The sequence below is a fragment of the Chanodichthys erythropterus genome, chromosome 16 (genome assembly GCF_024489055.1).
Source record: "Chanodichthys erythropterus isolate Z2021 chromosome 16, ASM2448905v1, whole genome shotgun sequence".
Lineage (NCBI taxonomy): Eukaryota > Metazoa > Chordata > Actinopteri > Cypriniformes > Xenocyprididae > Chanodichthys > Chanodichthys erythropterus.
This window is the reverse complement of record NC_090236.1, coordinates 29494601-29514391: the sequence shown is the minus strand read 5'-3', so window position 1 is coordinate 29514391 and position 19791 is coordinate 29494601. Positions and strand designations below refer to the sequence as shown.

The 19791-nt window shown below is 38.7% G+C and overlaps 1 protein-coding gene across 3 annotated transcripts in view; it reads left to right on the top strand.

Annotated features, from left to right (window-relative positions):
• Positions 1 to 18546, top strand: part of cdh6 (cadherin 6) — a 36931-nt gene extending 18385 nt beyond the window's left edge. For 2 of the 3 annotated variants that reach the window (XM_067362373.1, XM_067362374.1), the window contains exons 4-12: positions 409 to 528; positions 2350 to 2523; positions 3204 to 3391; positions 3562 to 3809; positions 5890 to 6026; positions 6274 to 6404; positions 8301 to 8418; positions 9404 to 9655; positions 16304 to 18546. In XM_067362373.1, the coding sequence (XP_067218474.1) occupies positions 409 to 528; positions 2350 to 2523; positions 3204 to 3391; positions 3562 to 3809; positions 5890 to 6026; positions 6274 to 6404; positions 8301 to 8418; positions 9404 to 9655; positions 16304 to 16809 (1874 nt within the window). In that variant the 3' untranslated portion in view covers positions 16810 to 18546. The other variant, XM_067362375.1, reaches the window with a different exon arrangement.
• The last annotated feature ends 1245 nt before the right edge of the window (positions 18547 to 19791 follow it).

The following is a 19791-nucleotide window of genomic DNA, read 5'->3' as shown; positions in this document are numbered from 1 at the left end:
CTAGATATTTTCAAGAATGTGCGTGTCACTTTTTTCCATGCAGTGTGACTGGAAACGGTATGTTAAATGGTGACTGGATCTTTCAAGCTTTAATTAGGATGCAAATTTAGTTGTTTTAGTCGTTATTCACTGGTAATCTTCCCCTGGAGAACTATTAACTGCTGAAACTGAATCAGTAAGTTGAACCTGAGAACCAGAACAGTCTGATTCATGAAAGAATCATTCAGACACTCAGTTACTTTGTCATAGAAGAAAATTTCAAGCACATTCTTCCTATTTCCACCTTTTTGCTTTCCACTGAAGAACGAAAGTCATAACAAACGTCATTAGAGCAAGTGCATAATGACAGATTTTTCAATTTTATACTGTAGGTGAACTAATTTCTTGAACAAATTTCTTATTTTTCAGGCACTTATGTCACTCAAGTGACCGCCCAGGATGCAGATGATGAAATGTTTGGCTACAGTGCCAAGCTTTCCTACAGCATCAGCCAGGGTCATCCATACTTCTCAGTAGAGCCACATACAGGTCAGTCCATGTTGAACTGTCATAAACAGAAATGGGGAAATAGACAGAGAGAGATGCAGAGAGAATGTGTATCTGTATAATTTGTTATGGGGCAAGGGTTGCTCTGCAGCTCTGTCGTTCAAGCATTTTAGCCGAGTAAATTCACCCAGCAAGTTTAATCATTGCTAATGTGTGCCCTGGAACATTTCCCGCAGAGGTCTTTGTTTAAACAAAAGGGAAATAGAAACACAAAAGCTCCCATGGCAGATTAGTGTCCAGCTTAACACTGATATGCTTTAGCCCAGATGGGACACGAACGATGATGTCCATGAGCACATGAAATCCACATGAAAGACCGAAAAAAAGGGTATTCATTAGAGGTGGAGGTTAATCTGAGAACATTTGTGCCATTTAAAGAAGCAGCAGGGCCTGGATTCTTCTTTACATGAATTACTGGATTTGTCTTTTGCCTTTTTTGGGACTAACCGAGACGTCAAATCTCAAAACGTAAACCTCTGTTTGCAAGCCATTTTACTTCTGTAATGTGACGTAACAGGATGTTAAGTAAGACAGAATGTACTGTAGGATGGGACTTGATTTTATCCAACACAAATTAATTGGGTCATGAAAAATGGGCATTACATATCAGAAAGTGAGGTTGCTAAACAATCCCATTAAAGGGATAGTTCACCCAAAAATGAAAATATCCCATGATTTACTCTCCCTCAATCTATCCTAGGTATATATGACTATCTTCTTTCAGACAAACAAAATCAGATATACATTTAAAAATATCCTGGCTCTCCCAAGCTTTATAATGGTAGTGAACAAAGGGGCCTGTTTTGAAGCCCCCAAAAATGCATCATCCATCATAAATATAATCCATACAGCTCCAGAGGGTTAATAAAGGCCTTCTGAAGCAAAACAATGGGTTTATGTAAGACAATTATCCATATTTAAAACTTTATTAATTATAATAACTAGCTTCTAGCAGACGGCTGTACACAAATCGATTTGCGGTGGAAGAATAACCCCAGACCCGACACATGACGCAATGACGAACGCAGAAACGCAGAGGAAAGAGCAAAACAAAATACCTGTCACGAATTAGAAGTCTAAAACAAGAAACTGAGAAATGTCAGAGGATTTTGATATAAGAGAAGAGGAGCTTCAGTTTGTTGCACAGCCCTATTTGTTTGAACCACGAGAGGCGCCTAAGCGTACGCTATTCCTACATCCTGCGTCATAAATCGTTTTAAGGGTTACTCATTTAGCGCAAGTCGACTTGCGCAATTTGCGTACGGTGATCTGGCAGAAGCTAGATATTTTAGTTTATAAAGTTTTAAATATGTAGAGTTTTCTTACAAAAACCTATTGATTTGCTTCAGAAGGCCTATATTATATATTTATGATGGATGGACACATTTTTGGCCGCCTATTTTCAAACATATATTTTTGCCTACCTGTATTATATAAGATTTCTTGCTGTGAAAAAAAAGAAAAGAGAAATCTTTTTGCATAAAACTACTGGTCCAAAACTGTCAAGCAAGTCCAACAATGTCGGAAATTACTTGAGATCAAATTGGTTTAGCTTGTAAAACACCGGTTTTAATAATCCAAGGTCTTGTTTCTTCAGAACCTGCAGCGATCTCTCAATCAACAGCTGCCGCCTGTAATAATCTCTGCGGCAAAATGTCAGTCTCAATGCATGTACGCAATTAGTTCTGCACTGTTCAAACACAACAAAGACTCAGCTGCAACTGCGGTCTAGTGTCATCCATCTCCTAGAGTGAGGAACTGTGCTGGATTGGATGTTAACGAATTAAACTCTTGTTCCCTCAGGTATAATCCGGACAGCTTTGGGACCTTCCGATATGGACAGAGAGCAGAGGGAGCACTACCAGGTGGTGATCGAAGCCAAGGACATGGCCGGCCAGAAGGGGGGCTTAACAGGCACCACCACAGTAAACATTAGCCTCACCGATGTCAACGACAACCCCCCTCATTTCACGCAGAGTAAGCAATAAGCATGCGTTCAATAGATAAATATATGTAAATTTGTAGATGTGAACAAACTGATATTTGCACAAGACATTTGTTCCATAATTCCACTGATTCTTGTCATTTGCATAGAGTCTTATAGTTGAACTACACAACAAATACAATACATAAAAAAAAAAAAAAAAAGACAGATACATTTTCTATCATTGTGTGAAGAAAAATGGTTAGTGGCAAAGCTTTAGAAACTGCGTGAGGTCTGTGTGTTAATCCTGATTAAATGGACAGAGTGGGCTCAGCTCACTTACTCTTTTGTGTTTCTCTTAATATAATCTATTCTTTTAGCCTGCATGCAAATAGAAAATGCTTGGAATTTCTGTCATGTTAATCAGAGGAATGCAAGCTACTGGCACAAAGCGGATTTATAGCAGGCAGCACAATATCTGTCACGTTCACCATTTATTACAATAAAGAGAACACCAAAAATAAGTGAAAAAGCTTTAAAAAGCACTTTAATTGGCCACAGTTTTAGATGCAGGTATCAGATTTATGAATGCAAATTGTCAGGTGAGATTTGTTCCTGCAAACTCTTCTTTTAGGTTCTCTTGATCTCCTGTTGCACTATATAGTGCAGATCCTCTCTCAAGAGAATTCACAGTTTCAAACACAAACCCTGACATTAACATTATGTTCCTCAGGTATATATCAGTTCAGCGTTCCAGAGCTCACAACGGTAGGATCATCAGTTGGCAGGATTGAGGCTGTGGATGCCGACATCGGCAGAAATGCAGAGATGGACTACATCATTGTTGGCGGAGAAGGTTTGGATGTGTTCGACATCAGCACTGACAGGAACACCCAAGAAGGCATACTTAGCGTTAAGAAGGTACAGAAAATCTTTCTTTCGTGCTTTGAGTTTCGAAAATGGAATTTTCCCTCATGCAAGTTTGAGAAGCTTGTTTTTTAAAATTAAAATAGTCACACTTGATGGCTCGTGAATAAAAGGCATGGGCTCAGGTGGGGTCGTTTATTCCTGTGAATGTGTTTCCGTTGCAGCCTCTGGACTATGAGAAGAAAAAATCATACCTTCTTCAGATCAAGGTCCAAAACACACATCCAGACCCACACTTTCGGATCCCAGACGCTGACATTGCAACTGTCAGTGTCAACGTTGAGGATGTGGATGAACCTCCTCAATTTGAGAAAATCAGATATATTTTGGAGGTGAAAGAGGACGCGGCTGTGGGCACAGTGATAGGATCGGTCAGTGCCGTGGATCCTGACATACGCCACAGACCGGTCAAGTAAGGGCTTTGCGTTAATATCTTCCCATCACATTGTTTTTATCATCTATAGATCACCGTAAATCTCTTTAAATCCATGTTACCCAACACACAATAGCTTGACGGTAGCTTGCAAGCCTCTTAAACATCTGCCCGTTTCTTCCGATGACCTTTTGATATCTGCGAAACCCTGATTAATCTGTCTGAAGCTATGGCAATATGAGCTTAGATGCACTGCTTCCTCAGAGCGTGTTTATTAAATTCACATTTAATTCAAGAGGTCCTTCAATCGCAGCATCTTTATGAGATAATTGTAATAAACTACAATTATGAGAATAAATGAGGATATTATCACTGTCCAAAGCGCCCTAATGATAAAGCTGATGCGGAAGGCTCAGGAGGACAATAAATGGATGTTTTCCCCTCCGGAGACCACAGTAAATAAGAACGCAGAATGGAAGCGCAATTAAAAAGCCCTCTGCAGCAGAGAACAGGACTTCAGGGCTGGTAATTATCAGGGACATCAGAAGCACGGGCAACACTGTCGCTCTGAACATCAGGAGGCTAATTAGGAAATTGAACAATCCCACTGATTGATTGCATTTGAAAGAGCAATATTGTGATCTTCTGGTGAAAGAAGAATAAATGGGAACTGGGCACGTGTGGGCTAAGGGCACTGGGATTTCATGCAGTTATAGCTGTGGTGTGCATCAAGCGTCCTCAAGTGTCTCCTGCTCTAAAGGATCAGTTGCCAGTTTTGCAAACCAGTGTTGAGGAAGCTGTTTTGCCAAGTAACGGGCTAATTAGAATTTAAAGTTGTCAAACTAGTCAATGCACCCTTTTGAAAATGTAGTTTACTTTACAACCGACTTACAAAAAGGCCTCACTACAGTAAAAGCTTCTTATTTTTTGAAGTATATACAGTAACTATCTGATGATATCATTTCTTTTTTCTGGCACAAAAACAGTGAGGGTTTTTTTTTAAATAAACTGCAGTGTTTACAAACCTTTTCATGTAGATTAAAGGATTAGTTCAATTTAAAATGAAAATTACCCCAAGATTTACTCACCCTCAAGCCATCCTAGGTGTATGTGACTTTCTTCTTTTGGATGAACAATCAGAGTTATATTAATAAATATTCTGACGCATCCAAGCTTTATAATGGCAGTGAAAGGGACCAACGAGTTTAAAGCTCAAGAAAGTGCATCCATCCATTATAAATGTACTCCACATGGCTCCGGGGGGTTAATAAAAGCCTTCTGAAGCAAAGTGATGCATTTGTGTAAGAAAAATCTTCATATTTAACAAGTTATTAAAGTAAAATGTCTAGCTTCTACCGGACTGCCTTATTCAACTTACAAAAAAAGTGTAACTGACATAGTGTAAGCGTTGTGAACTGTGAGAGGCGTTACACTTTCTTCGTAAGATGAATACAGAAGGCAGTCTGGCGGAAGCTAGATATTTCACTTTATTATTTGTTAAATATTCATATTTTTCTTACACAAATGCATCGCTTCGCTTCAGAAGGCCTTCATTAACCCTGTGTTTAGTACGTTTATGATGGACGGATGCACTTTCTTGAGCTTCAAACTCATTGGTCCCTTTCGCTGCCATTATAAAGCTCAGATGCGTCAGGAAGGATATTTATTAATATAACTCGGTTGTGTTCATCAGAAAGAAGAAAGTCATATACACCTAGGATGGCTTCAGGGTGAGTAAAGCTTGGGGTAATTTTCATTTTAAAGTGAACTAATTTTGATTAATTTACTTTGACTCAAATCAGCGATTTCATCACTTTGATGGAATCATTTAATTTACTGATTCACTGGAATGAATTAGGCTTTCCATTGCTACATATGAGAATTAAAGGGATAGGAAGAGTGGGGATCTGATTATTATTCAATTCAAAACAATGATTATGACAACACTGACAAAACAGACTGAATTTTTAATGATTTTCACACTCCATTTTCTCTGAGCATAATTGAGCCAAATGGGTTTGTCACAGGTCACATCACAGTTTAATATTATTCTACACAAGAACACTGTTGCAAACACATTGGAACTGTTGACAGTTGAGCTGAATGGTTTGAATTGCAGGTATTCCATTGATCGACACACAGATGTGGACCGAGTTTTTGGTGTCTATGCTGGGAATGGATCTATATTCCTGCAGAAGCCTCTGGACCGAGAGGAATTCGCTTGGCACAACATATCAGTGATCGCAACCGAGTTTAGTAAGTAACTCCACACGGCTCACAGCCGCAGTTCATTTGGAATGAATTTAGGTTGCTAAGCTCAAGTCATCCCGCATTAAATTTCTCCAATAAGATTTCTGCGTTTTCATTTACCATGACAGCTTATATTGACTAAATATATTAGTTTACTTTTTTAAATTAGAAATCCAGTTTCCTCCTGTGACTCCAATAATGTGAGCTTCTATCATCTCAAGTAGTCAACCATCATCTGCCACATCTTTTTAAGGACACTTAGACAACCCCGAGCAGACCAGCCGAGTGCCTGTGTACATCCGCGTACTGGATGTCAACGATAACCCCCCCACGCTGGCATCCTTCTACGAGACCTTCGTCTGTGAAAATGCCAAAGTCGGTCAGGTAAAGAGCATTTTAGTATACGTTTCCAATTTTATCTGCCACATTGTCAATTTCGATGTAAGATAAGGGGGAATAAGTCCACTTCTCGTGTTCGGCCGGCGGATGGATGTGTCGATTTAAAGCAGGGGCGTTTGTTAAACAGTGTGTGACCTCTACAGAACTCACACCTCCAGAGCGAGATAGAGATCAGTGATGAGTATTTCTCCTTCATGGATTAGACGGCAGAGTCTTTTTCTGTCAGGCTTGATGAGATTATGTGTCATGGTGGATGACAGGGGCTGTCACATATCACAGGCACTTCATAATAACTGTCCACCTCTCCTCCATTTCCTGACTCATCTTGTATCCCTCGTTGTCCGTCATCACCCACCTCACTGACCCGCCCACCTCAGCGGCTGGCAGAATTGTTCAACCTGGTGTTTGCCACGGTGTATTTATTGGCTACAAAAAAATCCAAGGCTTTGTATTAAGAACATACATGCTATAGTATCAGTATTTTACAAAATTACATAAAATAGTAGACATCTTGTGACCCCCCCCCCCCATTTTAAGCATTAATACAACACAATTTAGTGAGGTTTATACTCAAAACAATTTAAAGCAGCTATTATTTTACAAAAAGTTCATATGCTACCAGCTACATCTATAAAATGTTATAAAAATTTTGTTGTATTTAGGTAAAAGACTTGTGTGGCAATTCTGTTACTTGCATGAAGAAACTAAACAATTATTAATTATTGTGTTTATTAGCTGTATTTCAGTGACGGCAGTGTGAGATAAGGCTGGTATTTTGGTTCTGTTCAGCAGTTATATTCTAACAGACTGAAGTAAAGCCCAGAGGAAAGGGAAGCCAGCCAGCAACACGCAAGCAAGAAATCTGGCCAGTGCGTAAGCCTGGTAAAGAAAAAAATCATGAAGCACACAATGGACGATTACATTTTTGTCACAGCATGTTGCCAGTGCACCCTTGAGAGATGCATTTAAACTAAAATTGCCCTTGGTGACAACTAAAGATAACCATGAGCCTCTATCACTGAGCCAACATCTTTCCTCGCTCTAAACATGCTTATAGTGTTTACATGTAAATGCTTGTAAAGTCTGAAAGATGACATTGTGAATAGGTCATTCCTGTTATGCAGTACCTTTCCAGCTCTGTTACTTAAAAAACATTCAAATGAATCAATATGCTTTAAGTAATAGGGTATAGCAGACTTACAAGAATATGTGCCAGTCAAGCTCATGCATTTAATTGTTACTAATTATAACTTCATACAATTGAATAATTTCAAGATAATTAACAGGAGGCCTAACAAGATGGTGAACAAAAGGCAGACTACAAAAAAAAAAAAACAGGATCAAATTGTTTTAATATTGTTTTATATATCACTAATTAAAACAATATTACTAAAATGCACGTTTCATTTTCATGTGTAGTTCATATCACTGCAATTTCTTTTGCTTCATTTAAAATAAACATATATCATCATGTAACTAAACTAATCATGTAGTTTACTATTTGTATTCATTCATTTTTGTTTCATGCATTTGAAAAACGATAGAAAAAATAGCTTTTTTGTTTGCTCTATGCATATTATTATTTGAGTGTGAGCAAAGAACAACTGAAATGAAGGATAAAGAAAAACCACGAATGCATCTTTAGAAAATGCCATTTTTTTTTATATTAGAAGTTAAAAAAATGGCAACATCGTCTTAAACCAAATTAGTTAAATTGATAACAGTGATGATAGAAACTAATATGATTTTGATTTGAAATTTAAGTAAGACATTTATGATGGAGACATTATCAAAAACGAGCCAAGTGCCATGCATTTGTAATTACGTGTCCTATGCATTTTGGTAAATATGTGATTGTCATCATTTGCTTCTTTACCACAGAAAATCCAGACAATAAGCGCAGTGGATCCAGATGACCCGGTCGGTGGACATCGCTTCTTGTTCTCTTTAGCACCAGAGAGCTTAGTGCGAGCAAACTTCTCACTCCGAGATAATGGAGGTGGGTGCCCTCTCACATTGTCTGGCCCTCTAACTAGCTTACTGTCTCTCCTCATGACAACACAGACCAATCAATCAGGAGAAATCTTTAGGACACATGGCCTCTTCACATCTAGCTGTTTAAACTGAGCCAGCTCGTTCTGCAGTAGCCATAACTTTAGGTCAGTCTAGGCCTATTGTGGTCTGCAGAAAGGACAGTTGCTTCATTCCTTAACCCTTAAATGCGTGAATGTTTTGTCAATTATTAATACATATTCGTGTCTTTAGCAAGTCTGATCTACAACTAACACGGATGGATCTCTAACAGCTGCAATAGTATAAAAACTCTCTGGATATTTTAAAAACAATTACTGTCATTGTCATATTTGCGATTTCAACCATATTCTCAAAATTATCATTTTCAATGTCTTCAAAATCAATATTTTGATCGCTGAACGTTTCCTCACCAGATCCACAATCAAGTGACAATGACGCTAATCTTTGTTTGCGTACAGTACTTACTCTGAAATAAGTCGTTGATCCATTTTAAGTTTTGCTGATTATACTTGTGTATTCTTTTGTTTTATGTCTGCGGTAATTATGAGTGAAACATCACGTCATCACTGTGTATCAGACATTGCCACCTTGAGGAATAAAGGTGAATCGCACTTATAGAGTCTTTAGAGATTCAATTATTGATGCGCAGAAAAAAAATATACTTACACTATTGCATACCTAGGGTCGCTAGCGACCCTGTACACTTTTTACAAAATCAGAAAACAGACATTCTTTTATCATTTTTTTTTTTTTTTCTTGTTGCATTGTTTATAATTAATTGATTGATGAACACTAAGAAGACTGATGTCTAACTTAAAAAAAAAATTAAGGAAAAAAAACCACTTTAAAAAAAAAGAAGGAGGGGAAGGGTAGTGAATGACGTCCTGAGTCGATACAGACCAGAGGTATGTGTTTAAGGGTTAATAAACTAAGCACTCAACTATCCACAGATAACACAGCTGGAATCTTTACACGACGCTCCGGATTTGGCCGAATGCACAAGAGCACCCATCTAGTGGCTGTGGTGATCAAAGATGGAGCCATTCCCATGCAGAGCAGCACGGGCACACTCACAATTCGGGTGTGCACGTGCGACCGAGACGGCAACATGGAGATGTGCAACGCTGAGGCTCTGGTCAGCTCTGCGGGGCTTAGTACAGGGGCGCTGGTGGCCATTCTGCTCTGCATCCTCATCCTGCTCTGTAAGTAGCCTTCGCTTCTCTCTTTTGACTTTAACAATCAGATCACTTCTTCTACATCCATCTGTCTGATGCCTACTTCCTCCATCTGTCTGTCTGCTGTGAATCTGACTGTTCATCTTTCAAGCCCTTTGTTAGTGAGACTTTTCAGTTCATTTTCCCACCTGTCTTCCTGTCAGTTAGCGCTTTTGTCTGCGCTGCCATTTGATTAATTACAATTCCAGTGGTCTGAAGTGTGTACGCATGATCTGCATGTAAAATAATTTGCAATTAGGGGAAAAAAGAAAATAAAGAAAAACAATTTCTGACATGCTCAGATGGCTGAACTGATAAAACTTGTTGGTTATTTAATCAGGAAACTGAGTAACAAATGCTACATTTCAATTACACTCAAATGAATCCCGTCTTGATTTAATTCAACAAAAATGGAATATCATATTTGAGTTAATTTTAATTGAAACACTTGTCTTGTTATAACTAATATGCATGTGTAATTGATCATTTTACTGTGATTTTTTTTTCCATTTGAATTGCTATAGAAAAGCTTGCTTATTTGAGTTGCTATCTGTTGACATCATAGTTCTCACCTGTGAAATGCGTGCAGTAGAGCTTAACCTGACACCTACAGTGGGTGTCACCCACAGGGTAATGCATCATGTATGAAACTCTTCCTACTCCATTTCAGTGAAAGATCACTGATAAAAGCAACTAAATTATACTAAGGGGGTATTTTCTAAAAATGAATTGCACCCTCTGATAGTGTGGTTTGTTTCCACACACCATCTGAATCACTGCTTCAAAATACCAATGCATATATTACTACACCGCACATCTGGATGTATGGCTGTTTATAAAGCTCTTCTACATTTGATGAATATCTGCTGCTAAGATCAATAGAAAATTTACACAATGTACACAGATTTTTCAATGACATTTCGTTTACCATCTGCTTTCAGATGTAAGCTTGCACAAATTAGCACCAATTAGAGTTTTGTGAACAGGGCACAATATATAATAAGCCTAATTTTAATATATGACCACATTTCTACTAGATCATAATTTCAATTTGTTTTAAAAATATTTTGAAAATTTTTTGAAGACAGCATATCTTATTTTAAAGCCATACCAAAAGGAAGTTGGAGTAATCGTATATACCTTACACTCACCAAGGCATCATTTATTTGATCAAAATACAGTAAAAACAGTAGTATTGTGAAATATTATTACATTTTAAAATAACTGTTTTCTAATATAAATCTTTAAAAAGTTGTCAGCGCTGGTTGCAAACACAATGAAATAAAAGGCTGGATTTAATCACAAGCAGTGAATGTTTATTGTTTAATGTAGGCTAAGCAAACTCAAAATAATGCTACAAAAACACATAGAATATAACAACCAACATAATATTGATAAGAACGGACAATAAACAAAAAAAATCTCAAGGGTTTAAATAATACAAGTCAAACTAATCATTGAAATAGAGAACAGGTGCAGATCATAATCAATCAATGAAAAACCTAGGAAACCAAACTCAACCATAGAAAACTGAATTAAAACAAGTGCAAAACCTACTCAAAACAGACATTAAACCCAGAATACCCATAACATATCCACCATCAAGAAGTTGCGTCCTCGTACCTTATTAACATCCATAAGCAAAGTCAAACAGAGGAGTGCGGGAGGTGTTTGCAGGGCAGGCACATGGGACAAACTTAAGGCGGTAGGACCCAGTGCAGAGATAATGGTGAGAGGAGCCAGGGTCAAATCCCCAGCAGAAACCCCAGGACGAAAGCCCATGGCGAAGTTGAGTGAGGGAGGAGCCATGGTGTAGTCTTGACAGACAGAATCAGGTGAACTACCAACCGAGACAAAGCTGATGGAGGTGGAGACCCAGGCGAAGCCAAAGAGCCATCGAGACCGGGTCACACAGAGGGTCCTGGAGACCAAGGAGGAGCTGCGGAGACGAGGTAAAGCCAGGGTGCTGGAGTGCTAAGGCAGAGCCAGGACTAAGTACTAAGGTAAAGCTGGAGGGAAGGCAGAGCCCAACAAAGCCAAAGGGGTGGAGGGACAAGTCACAGACTGAGACCCGCAAGTGCATGGCACAGGCAGAGCTATGACTGACCAAGTCGGAGCTGGAAGGACGTGGAAGCCTGGTGGAGCCTTATGGACGACGGTCCCAGGTGGAGTGATTGGCATGGAAGAACAAGCAAACATATTAGCTTGAGGCGAATTAACAAAGCACTGAGCAGGAGATGAAGGTGCTCACAGGGCTAAAGAACTGGGCAGTACAGGCAGTAGTTCACAAAATGGCTTTCCTGGCCCATACAGAACAGATAGACTTCTTAGGAATGGCCTCTGTGGCCAACTTGGAACAGACAAACTTCTCAGGACTCCTTGGTCAATACAGGACAGATCTCAGGAAAGACCCTCTTGGTTGACGCAGAACAGGCAGACATTTTAGGAATGGCTCTCTTGGCCAACTCGGAATAGGCAGAGGAGGTGGGAGTGGGAGGCAGCGCAAGAACAGAGCCATCAACAACTCTGTGCTGAGTGACGAAAGAGACTCTGTACAGGGTATGGAAACAGGCAGGATGAAGTCATTTTCCAAATCAATCAAAAGCTCAGAGTTTAGTGCATTTACATCCACCTTAGCTGAAGGGAATAGGCTCCATTTAATCACCTCGTATTCCACTAGTGTTCCCTCAATGACGGAAAATGTTGCTGGCTCACACACCTGGTCAGACATGGTGTGATTCAGGTGTTGGCTCTGTCTTTCATATTGCGGCAGGCTCTGGCTCATTGTCTGTGGTGTGCTTGGGCTTAGCGTCCATTAGGACGATGGCTGAGGATGGTGCAATAAACTGCTCCCCACTCTCACAGATGGAGGAGAACCCATTATATAGCAGAACCCAGTCTACATACTACTTGAACGTCCCTTGAAGTCCGTCTCTGGCCAGGTGCGCTCTTGTCTCCACATTGAGACACACACAGACTGTCATTGTCATAGTGGACAAGATGGATGAAGGTGGAAAAATCCAGGAAGGTTTTGGATGGTATAAATCTTGTGTGTGTCTCTCGAAGAACTGTTTGCCCTGCAAGAGGAGGAGAATTTTCACTGCTGCTGAATCCATTTTGCTGGTCAGCGCTGGCTGCATACTTAATGAAAAAAAAGTCTGGATTTAATCGCAAGCAATGAATGTTTTTTGAAAACAAACTCAAAATAACACTTCTCAGAATACTGGACAAAAAATACACAGAACAGCAAACATAATATTGAGTATTGACAAGAACAGTCAGTGAACTGAACAACCACAGGAAACTGAACTGCAAAGCTGAATTTTCAGCAGCCATTACTCCAGTCTTCAGTGTCACATGATTCTTCAGAAATCATTCTAATATGCTGAATTGTTGCTCATGGAACATTTCTTATTATTACGAACATTGAAAACAATTATGCTGCTTAATATTTTTGTGGAAACCATGAAACATTTTTACAAGATTCTTTGATTAATATGAAGCTCGAAAGAACAGCATTTTTTTTTAAATAGATTTTTTGTAACAAAGTAAAAGTCACTTTTGATCATTTTAGTGTATCCTTGCTAAATAAAAGTATACAGGTGCTGGTCATATAATTAGAATATCATACCAAGGATAGACTTCTTAGGAATGGCCTCTGTGGCCAACTTGGAACAGACAAACTTCTCAGGACTCCTTGGTCAATACAGGACAGATCTCAGGAAAGACCCTCTTGGTTGACGCAGACATTTTAGGAATGGCTCTCTTGGCCAACTCGGAATAGGCAGAGGAGGTGGGAGTGGGAGGCAGCGCAAGAACAGAGCCATCAACAACTCTGTGCTGAGTGACGAAAGAGACTCTGTACAGGGTATGGAAACAGGCAGGATGAAGTCATTTTCCAAATCAATCAAAAGCTCAGAGTTTAGTGCATTTACATCCACCTTAGCTGAAGGGAATAGGCTCCATTTAATCACCTCGTATTCCACTAGTGTTCCCTCAATGACGGAAAATGTTGCTGGCTCACACACCTGGTCAGACATGGTGTGATTCAGGTGTTGGCTCTGTCTCTCATATTGCGGCAGGCTCTGGCTCATTGTCTGTGGTGTGCTTGGGCTTAGCGTCCATTAGGACGATGGCTGAGGATGGTGCAATAAACTGCTCCCCACTCTCACAGATGGAGGAGAACCCATTATATAGCAGAACCCAGTCTACATACTACTTGAACGTCCCTTGAAGTCCGTCTCTGGCCAGGTGCGCTCTTGTCTCCACATTGAGACACACACAGACTGTCATTGTCATAGTGGACAAGATGGATGAAGGTGGAAAAATCCAGGAAGGTTTTGGATGGTATAAATCTTGTGTGTGTCTCTCGAAGAACTGTTTGCCCTGCAAGAGGAGGAGAATTTTCACTGCTGCTGAATCCATTTTGCTGGTCAGCGCTGGCTGCATACTTAATGAAAAAAAAGTCTGGATTTAATCGCAAGCAATGAATGTTTTTTGAAAACAAACTCAAAATAACACTTCTCAGAATACTGGACAAAAAATACACAGAACAGCAAACATAATATTGAGTATTGACAAGAACAGTCAGTGAACTGAACAACCACAGGAAACTGAACTGCAAAGCTGAATTTTCAGCAGCCATTACTCCAGTCTTCAGTGTCACATGATTCTTCAGAAATCATTCTAATATGCTGAATTGTTGCTCATGGAACATTTCTTATTATTACGAACATTGAAAACAATTATGCTGCTTAATATTTTTGTGGAAACCATGAAACATTTTTACAAGATTCTTTGATTAATATGAAGCTCGAAAGAACAGCATTTTTTTTTAAATAGATTTTTTGTAACAAAGTAAAAGTCACTTTTGATCATTTTAGTGTATCCTTGCTAAATAAAAGTATACAGGTGCTGGTCATATAATTAGAATATCATCAAAAAGTTGATTTATTTCACTAATTCCATTCAAAAAGTGAAACTTGTATATTATATTCATTCATTACACACAGACTGATATATTTCAAATGTTTATTTCTTTTAATTTTGATGATTATAACTGACAACTAAGAAAAATCCCAAATTCAGTATCTCAGAAAATTAGAATATTGTGAAAAGGTTCAATATTGAATATCACCTGGTCCCACACTCTAATCAGCTAATTAACTAATTAACATTTAAATGGTCTCTCAGTCTAGTTCTGTAGGCTACACAGTCATGGGGAAGACTGCTGACTTGACAGTTGTCCAAAAGACGACCATTGACACCTTGCACAAGGAGGGCAAGACACAAAAGGTCATTGCAAAAGAGGCTGGCTGTTCACAGAGCTCTGTGTCCAAGCAAATTAATAGAGAGGCGAAGGGAAGGAAAAGATGTGGTAGAAAAAAAGTGTACAAGCAAAAGGGATAACCGCACCCTGGAGAGGATTTTGAAACAAAACCCATTCAAAAATGTGGGGGAGATTCACAAAGAGTGGACTGCAGCTGGAGTCAGTGCTTCAAGAACCACTACGCACAGACGTATGCAAGACATGGGTTTCAGCTGTCGCATTCCTTGTGTCAAGCCACTCTTGAACAACAGACAGCGTCAGAAGCGTCTCGCCTGGGCTAAAGACAAAAAGGACTGGACTGCTGCTGAATGGTCCAAAGTTATTTTCTCTGATGAAAGTAAATTTTGCATTTCCTTTGGAAATCAGGGTCCCAGAGTCTGGAGGAAGAGAGGAGAGGCACACAATCCACGTTGCTTGAGGTCCAGTGTAAAGTTTCCACAGTCAGTGATGGTTTGGAGTGCCATGTCATCTGCTGGTGTTGGTCCACTGTGTTTTCTGAGGTCCAAGGTCAACGCAGCCGTATACCAGGAAGTTTTAGACCACTTCATGCTTCCTGCTGCTGACCAACTTTATGGAGATGCAGATTTCATTTTCCAACAGGACTTGGCACCTGCACACAGTGCCAAAGCTACCAGTACCTGGTTTAATGACCATGGTAGCCCTGTTCTTAATTGGCCAGCAAACTCGCCTGACCTTAAACCCATAGAAAATCTATGGGGTAATGTGAAGAGGAAGACGCGATATGCCAGACCCAACAATGCAGTAGAGCTGAAGGCCACTATCAGAGCAACCTGGGCTCTCATAACACCTGATCAGTGCCACAGACTGATCGACTCCATGCCACGCCGCATTGCTGCAGTAATTCAGGCAAAAGGAGCTCCAACTAAGTATTGAGTGCTGTACATACTCATACTTTTCGTGTTCATACTTTTCAGTTGGCCAAGATTTCTAAAAATCCTTTCTTTGTATTGGTCTTAATTAATATTCTAATTTCTGAGATACTGAATTTTGGGATTTTCCTTAGTTGTCAGTTATAATCTTCAAAATGAAAAGAAATAAACATTTGAAATATATCAGTTCGTGTGTAATGAATGAATATAATGTACAAGTTTCACTTTTTGAATGGAATTAGTGAAATAAATCAACTTTTTGATGATATTCTAATTATATGACCAGCAAAATTTCTTTAAAAAAAATCTTACTGACCCCAAACCTTTGATACATATACCAGTATTCATAATAGTTGTCAAGCTTTTTCATTCTGGTGCATCACTAATATTTCAAATTTTCCTTCTCTTGTTCTGTAGTGATCGTAGTGCTGTTTGCTGCCCTGAAACGTCAGAAGAAAAAAGAGCCACTGATCATCTCCAAAGAGGACGTGAGGGACAATGTCGTCAGCTACAATGATGAGGGTGGCGGCGAGGAGGACACGCAAGCCTTTGACATCGGAGCGCTTCGCCATCCAGAAGCGATGGAGGACAGCAAACTGCGTCGGGACATCCTGCCTTCCGAGTCGCTCTACCCCCCTCCGCCACTCCGCAGGACCATTGTGCCGTCCAGAGAGAACGCAGACGTGCGGGAATTTATCAACCAGCGTGTGCAGGAAAATGATGGCAACCCCACGGCTCCTCCTTATGACTCGCTGGCCACCTACGCATATGAAGGTAACGGATCGGTGGCCGAGTCGCTCAGCTCACTGGGGTCTGTGTCCTCGGAGGGGGAGCAGGACTATAACTACCTCAGCGAGTGGGGGCCACGCTTCAGGAAGTTAGCAGACATGTACGGCGGGGACGACAGCGACTGGGACTCCTAATGGACAGACTGCAGAACAAGACTCATTTGCTGATCTGCCTCTACCTGAACACTGGAGTGGCAGAATGAGGCAGCCTAATTTCTTTTACAAAGTGCCCTTTTATCCTTCTCTTTGTCCTACAATCAGGCAGCCGGTTTCTCTGTCGTGATTGGCTGTTTTCTCAAAAGAGGAGACGAACTTCACGCTCTGAGGAGGACGTATCTGTCTGCGGACTTCTCCTCAGAAAGATCATCTGTGGTGACATCTTTCTGCATAATCCCAGATTGTTCTGGAGATGTCTACAGTTTGTCATATCTGTAACCTTCACTGAAAATGTTTTTTTGAAAAGCCAAGCATCTGATGTGGAAGCGCTGTTTAAATACTGCTGCAAAGAACAGTTTATCAGTTGACTGTGAGCCTGTGAAACACTTTAAGTGAACTTGAGCAGGTCATTGACTAAAAGGCGAAAGCAGAGTACTTTATGAAAGTAATGAAACCACCGCCAAAATCAAGCCTGTGAATTCACCATCAGACCTCAATGTGTAGCGGGCAGCTCAGAATCAAACAGTTCAACATCATAGGAGTTGTCTAATAACTGGGAGGATTTTTCAAACCCTTACTATTAACAATTTGCATAATTTTACTAATCTACTTACGCACTCAAGAAAAGACGTGTTGTCCTGTAACTGGAATCAAGACTGATTGTGTGAAACCCATCTAGAAAATAGGTCAGAAGATGTTTCATGGTTGGCACTGGTTTTCATCATCCACGTGAAAAAAAAAAAAAAAAATGCCAGAAGCTTACAATTATCTGCTATGTCATTGGACCTAAATGTGTTTTGCTTCCTTTAGTAGTCTGACAAACGTTTGGTTGAACTCAGAACTGCTTAATATGACTTTCTTCTTGTGAGAGACACACTTCAACACGGTCCCTTAATGACATGCTGCAAACTTGACATTCCATACTATTACCTTTAAACACTGTAGGATGTTTTTTTTTTTTTCCTTTCTCACGATTTATCCAGATGAGACCTACAGATGAAAAGAGTCAAACCAGGCAAAAGAGAATGAAACATTAATATCTATAGGCCTACATAGAATTACGGTCTATGGTATCAAGGGGTCAAAAGCAAAATTGTCACTGAATTCTCAGTTTTCCTCTGACAACCTTCTGCTTTTAATAGCGGGCGTCGAATAACCAGGGAAGTAATAAAAGCTGATTTATTCCTAAGCTGAATGTTAACCACAACAGTGTTGTATTGAGGTGTGAGTCAAATCTCAAAGTAAATCACTCCGTGATGATTGCGCCCTCTCTTCAAACCACAAAATGAGCCTGAGATTGCCTTCACCTCTACGGTTAGGAGGGGGTGAGTCAGCTCTGAACAGTGTTCGAGCAGGTAAATATTTGTGTTTTAGAAGCAGAATTTCCATTCTTTGTCAATGATATGCTGTAAAAAGAAAAAAAGATGGTTACTCATGCTGTAAAAACTTGGTTTAATGAACAGTGCTTTGTACCAGTGGCTTGGGAGAGTAGATTATGTCCATGTACTACTTTGCTTTATATCTTGTGAAATTTTGTACCAAATATTTATATACCACAATGATGACTAAATATTCTTGAAATATGTACATTCAATATTATTGTTTCTGTGTTTTGAACGTGTTCAACTGTAAATGTGAGCTGGTTGCAGTTCATTTGATGACGTGCAAATGGAATCAGACTTTCATTAAAATAAATGTTCTCTTTTACAGAAAACCTTTGCAATTCTTTGCACACCCAGAAAACACTTACAAATGCATTGCGTTAAGCTTTTGACTTATCACAAGCAATTTGTATATATTTATTTATTTTGCAAATTACTGTTGAGCTGCTTCCAATTTTGTGAGCTAAGTTCAATCATAGAACCTAAAATAAATGTATTTTTTATTTTTTATATATATATATATATATATATATATATATATTGTTATTATTAATCATAGAACCTAAAATAAATGTATTTTTTATTTTATATATATATATATATATATATATATATATATATATATATATATATATATATTGTTATTATTAATCATAGAACCTAAAATAAATGTATTTTTTATTTTATATATATATATATATATATATATATATATATATATATATATATATATATATATATATATATTGTTATTATTAATCATAGAACCTAAAATAAATGTATTTTTTATTTTATATATATATATATATATATATATATATATATATATATATATTGTTATTATTAATCATAGAACCTAAAATAAATGTATTTTTTATTTTATATATATATATATATATATATATATATATTGTTATTATTATTATTATTATTAATAAAATGGGTGTGTGTAAATAAATATGTATATTTGTATTTATTTTTACTATATATATATTTAGATATATTATACGATAGGATGTATTTTATTGTATATCTTTGATGCTTAATATATGGGCATGGCTTTAAAATTATTCTTAGAGGCCAAATGTCATGATCGTTATCAGAAAATTTCTAGTGTCTGTCCCAGATCGTCAGCTCATTAGGCCAATCTATAATGAAGATCTCAAAGCTTGCTACTGGATTTGGAGGGAGAGGAAACAGTATTCATTTTAAATTGATTGGGGCTCAGCAGTTGTGAGGCAGATGGTGACATTTCAAACAATGCCGATGTTAACTCAATCACTCTGCCTTCCAGCGCTCTCTGCAAATATGTATGTAGACACTAGTCTCATCTGGTCTCTCTGTGTGTCTATACAGGGCCATTAAGGGCTTAAGCATCACTCCAGGATTCAGGTGTGCTAACCTCATTTAGAAGGGTCAGTACATGTCTTGGAAAGAATGGAAAAATTGTATTCTAGCAGAACTAGAATTCTAGCTATTATACTGAAAAAGCAGAAGCACAGATAAGTCTGAAAACTATATAAATGATTCCTAGTTTAAAGGAATAGTTCAGCCCCAAATTAAAATGATTCACATTTCA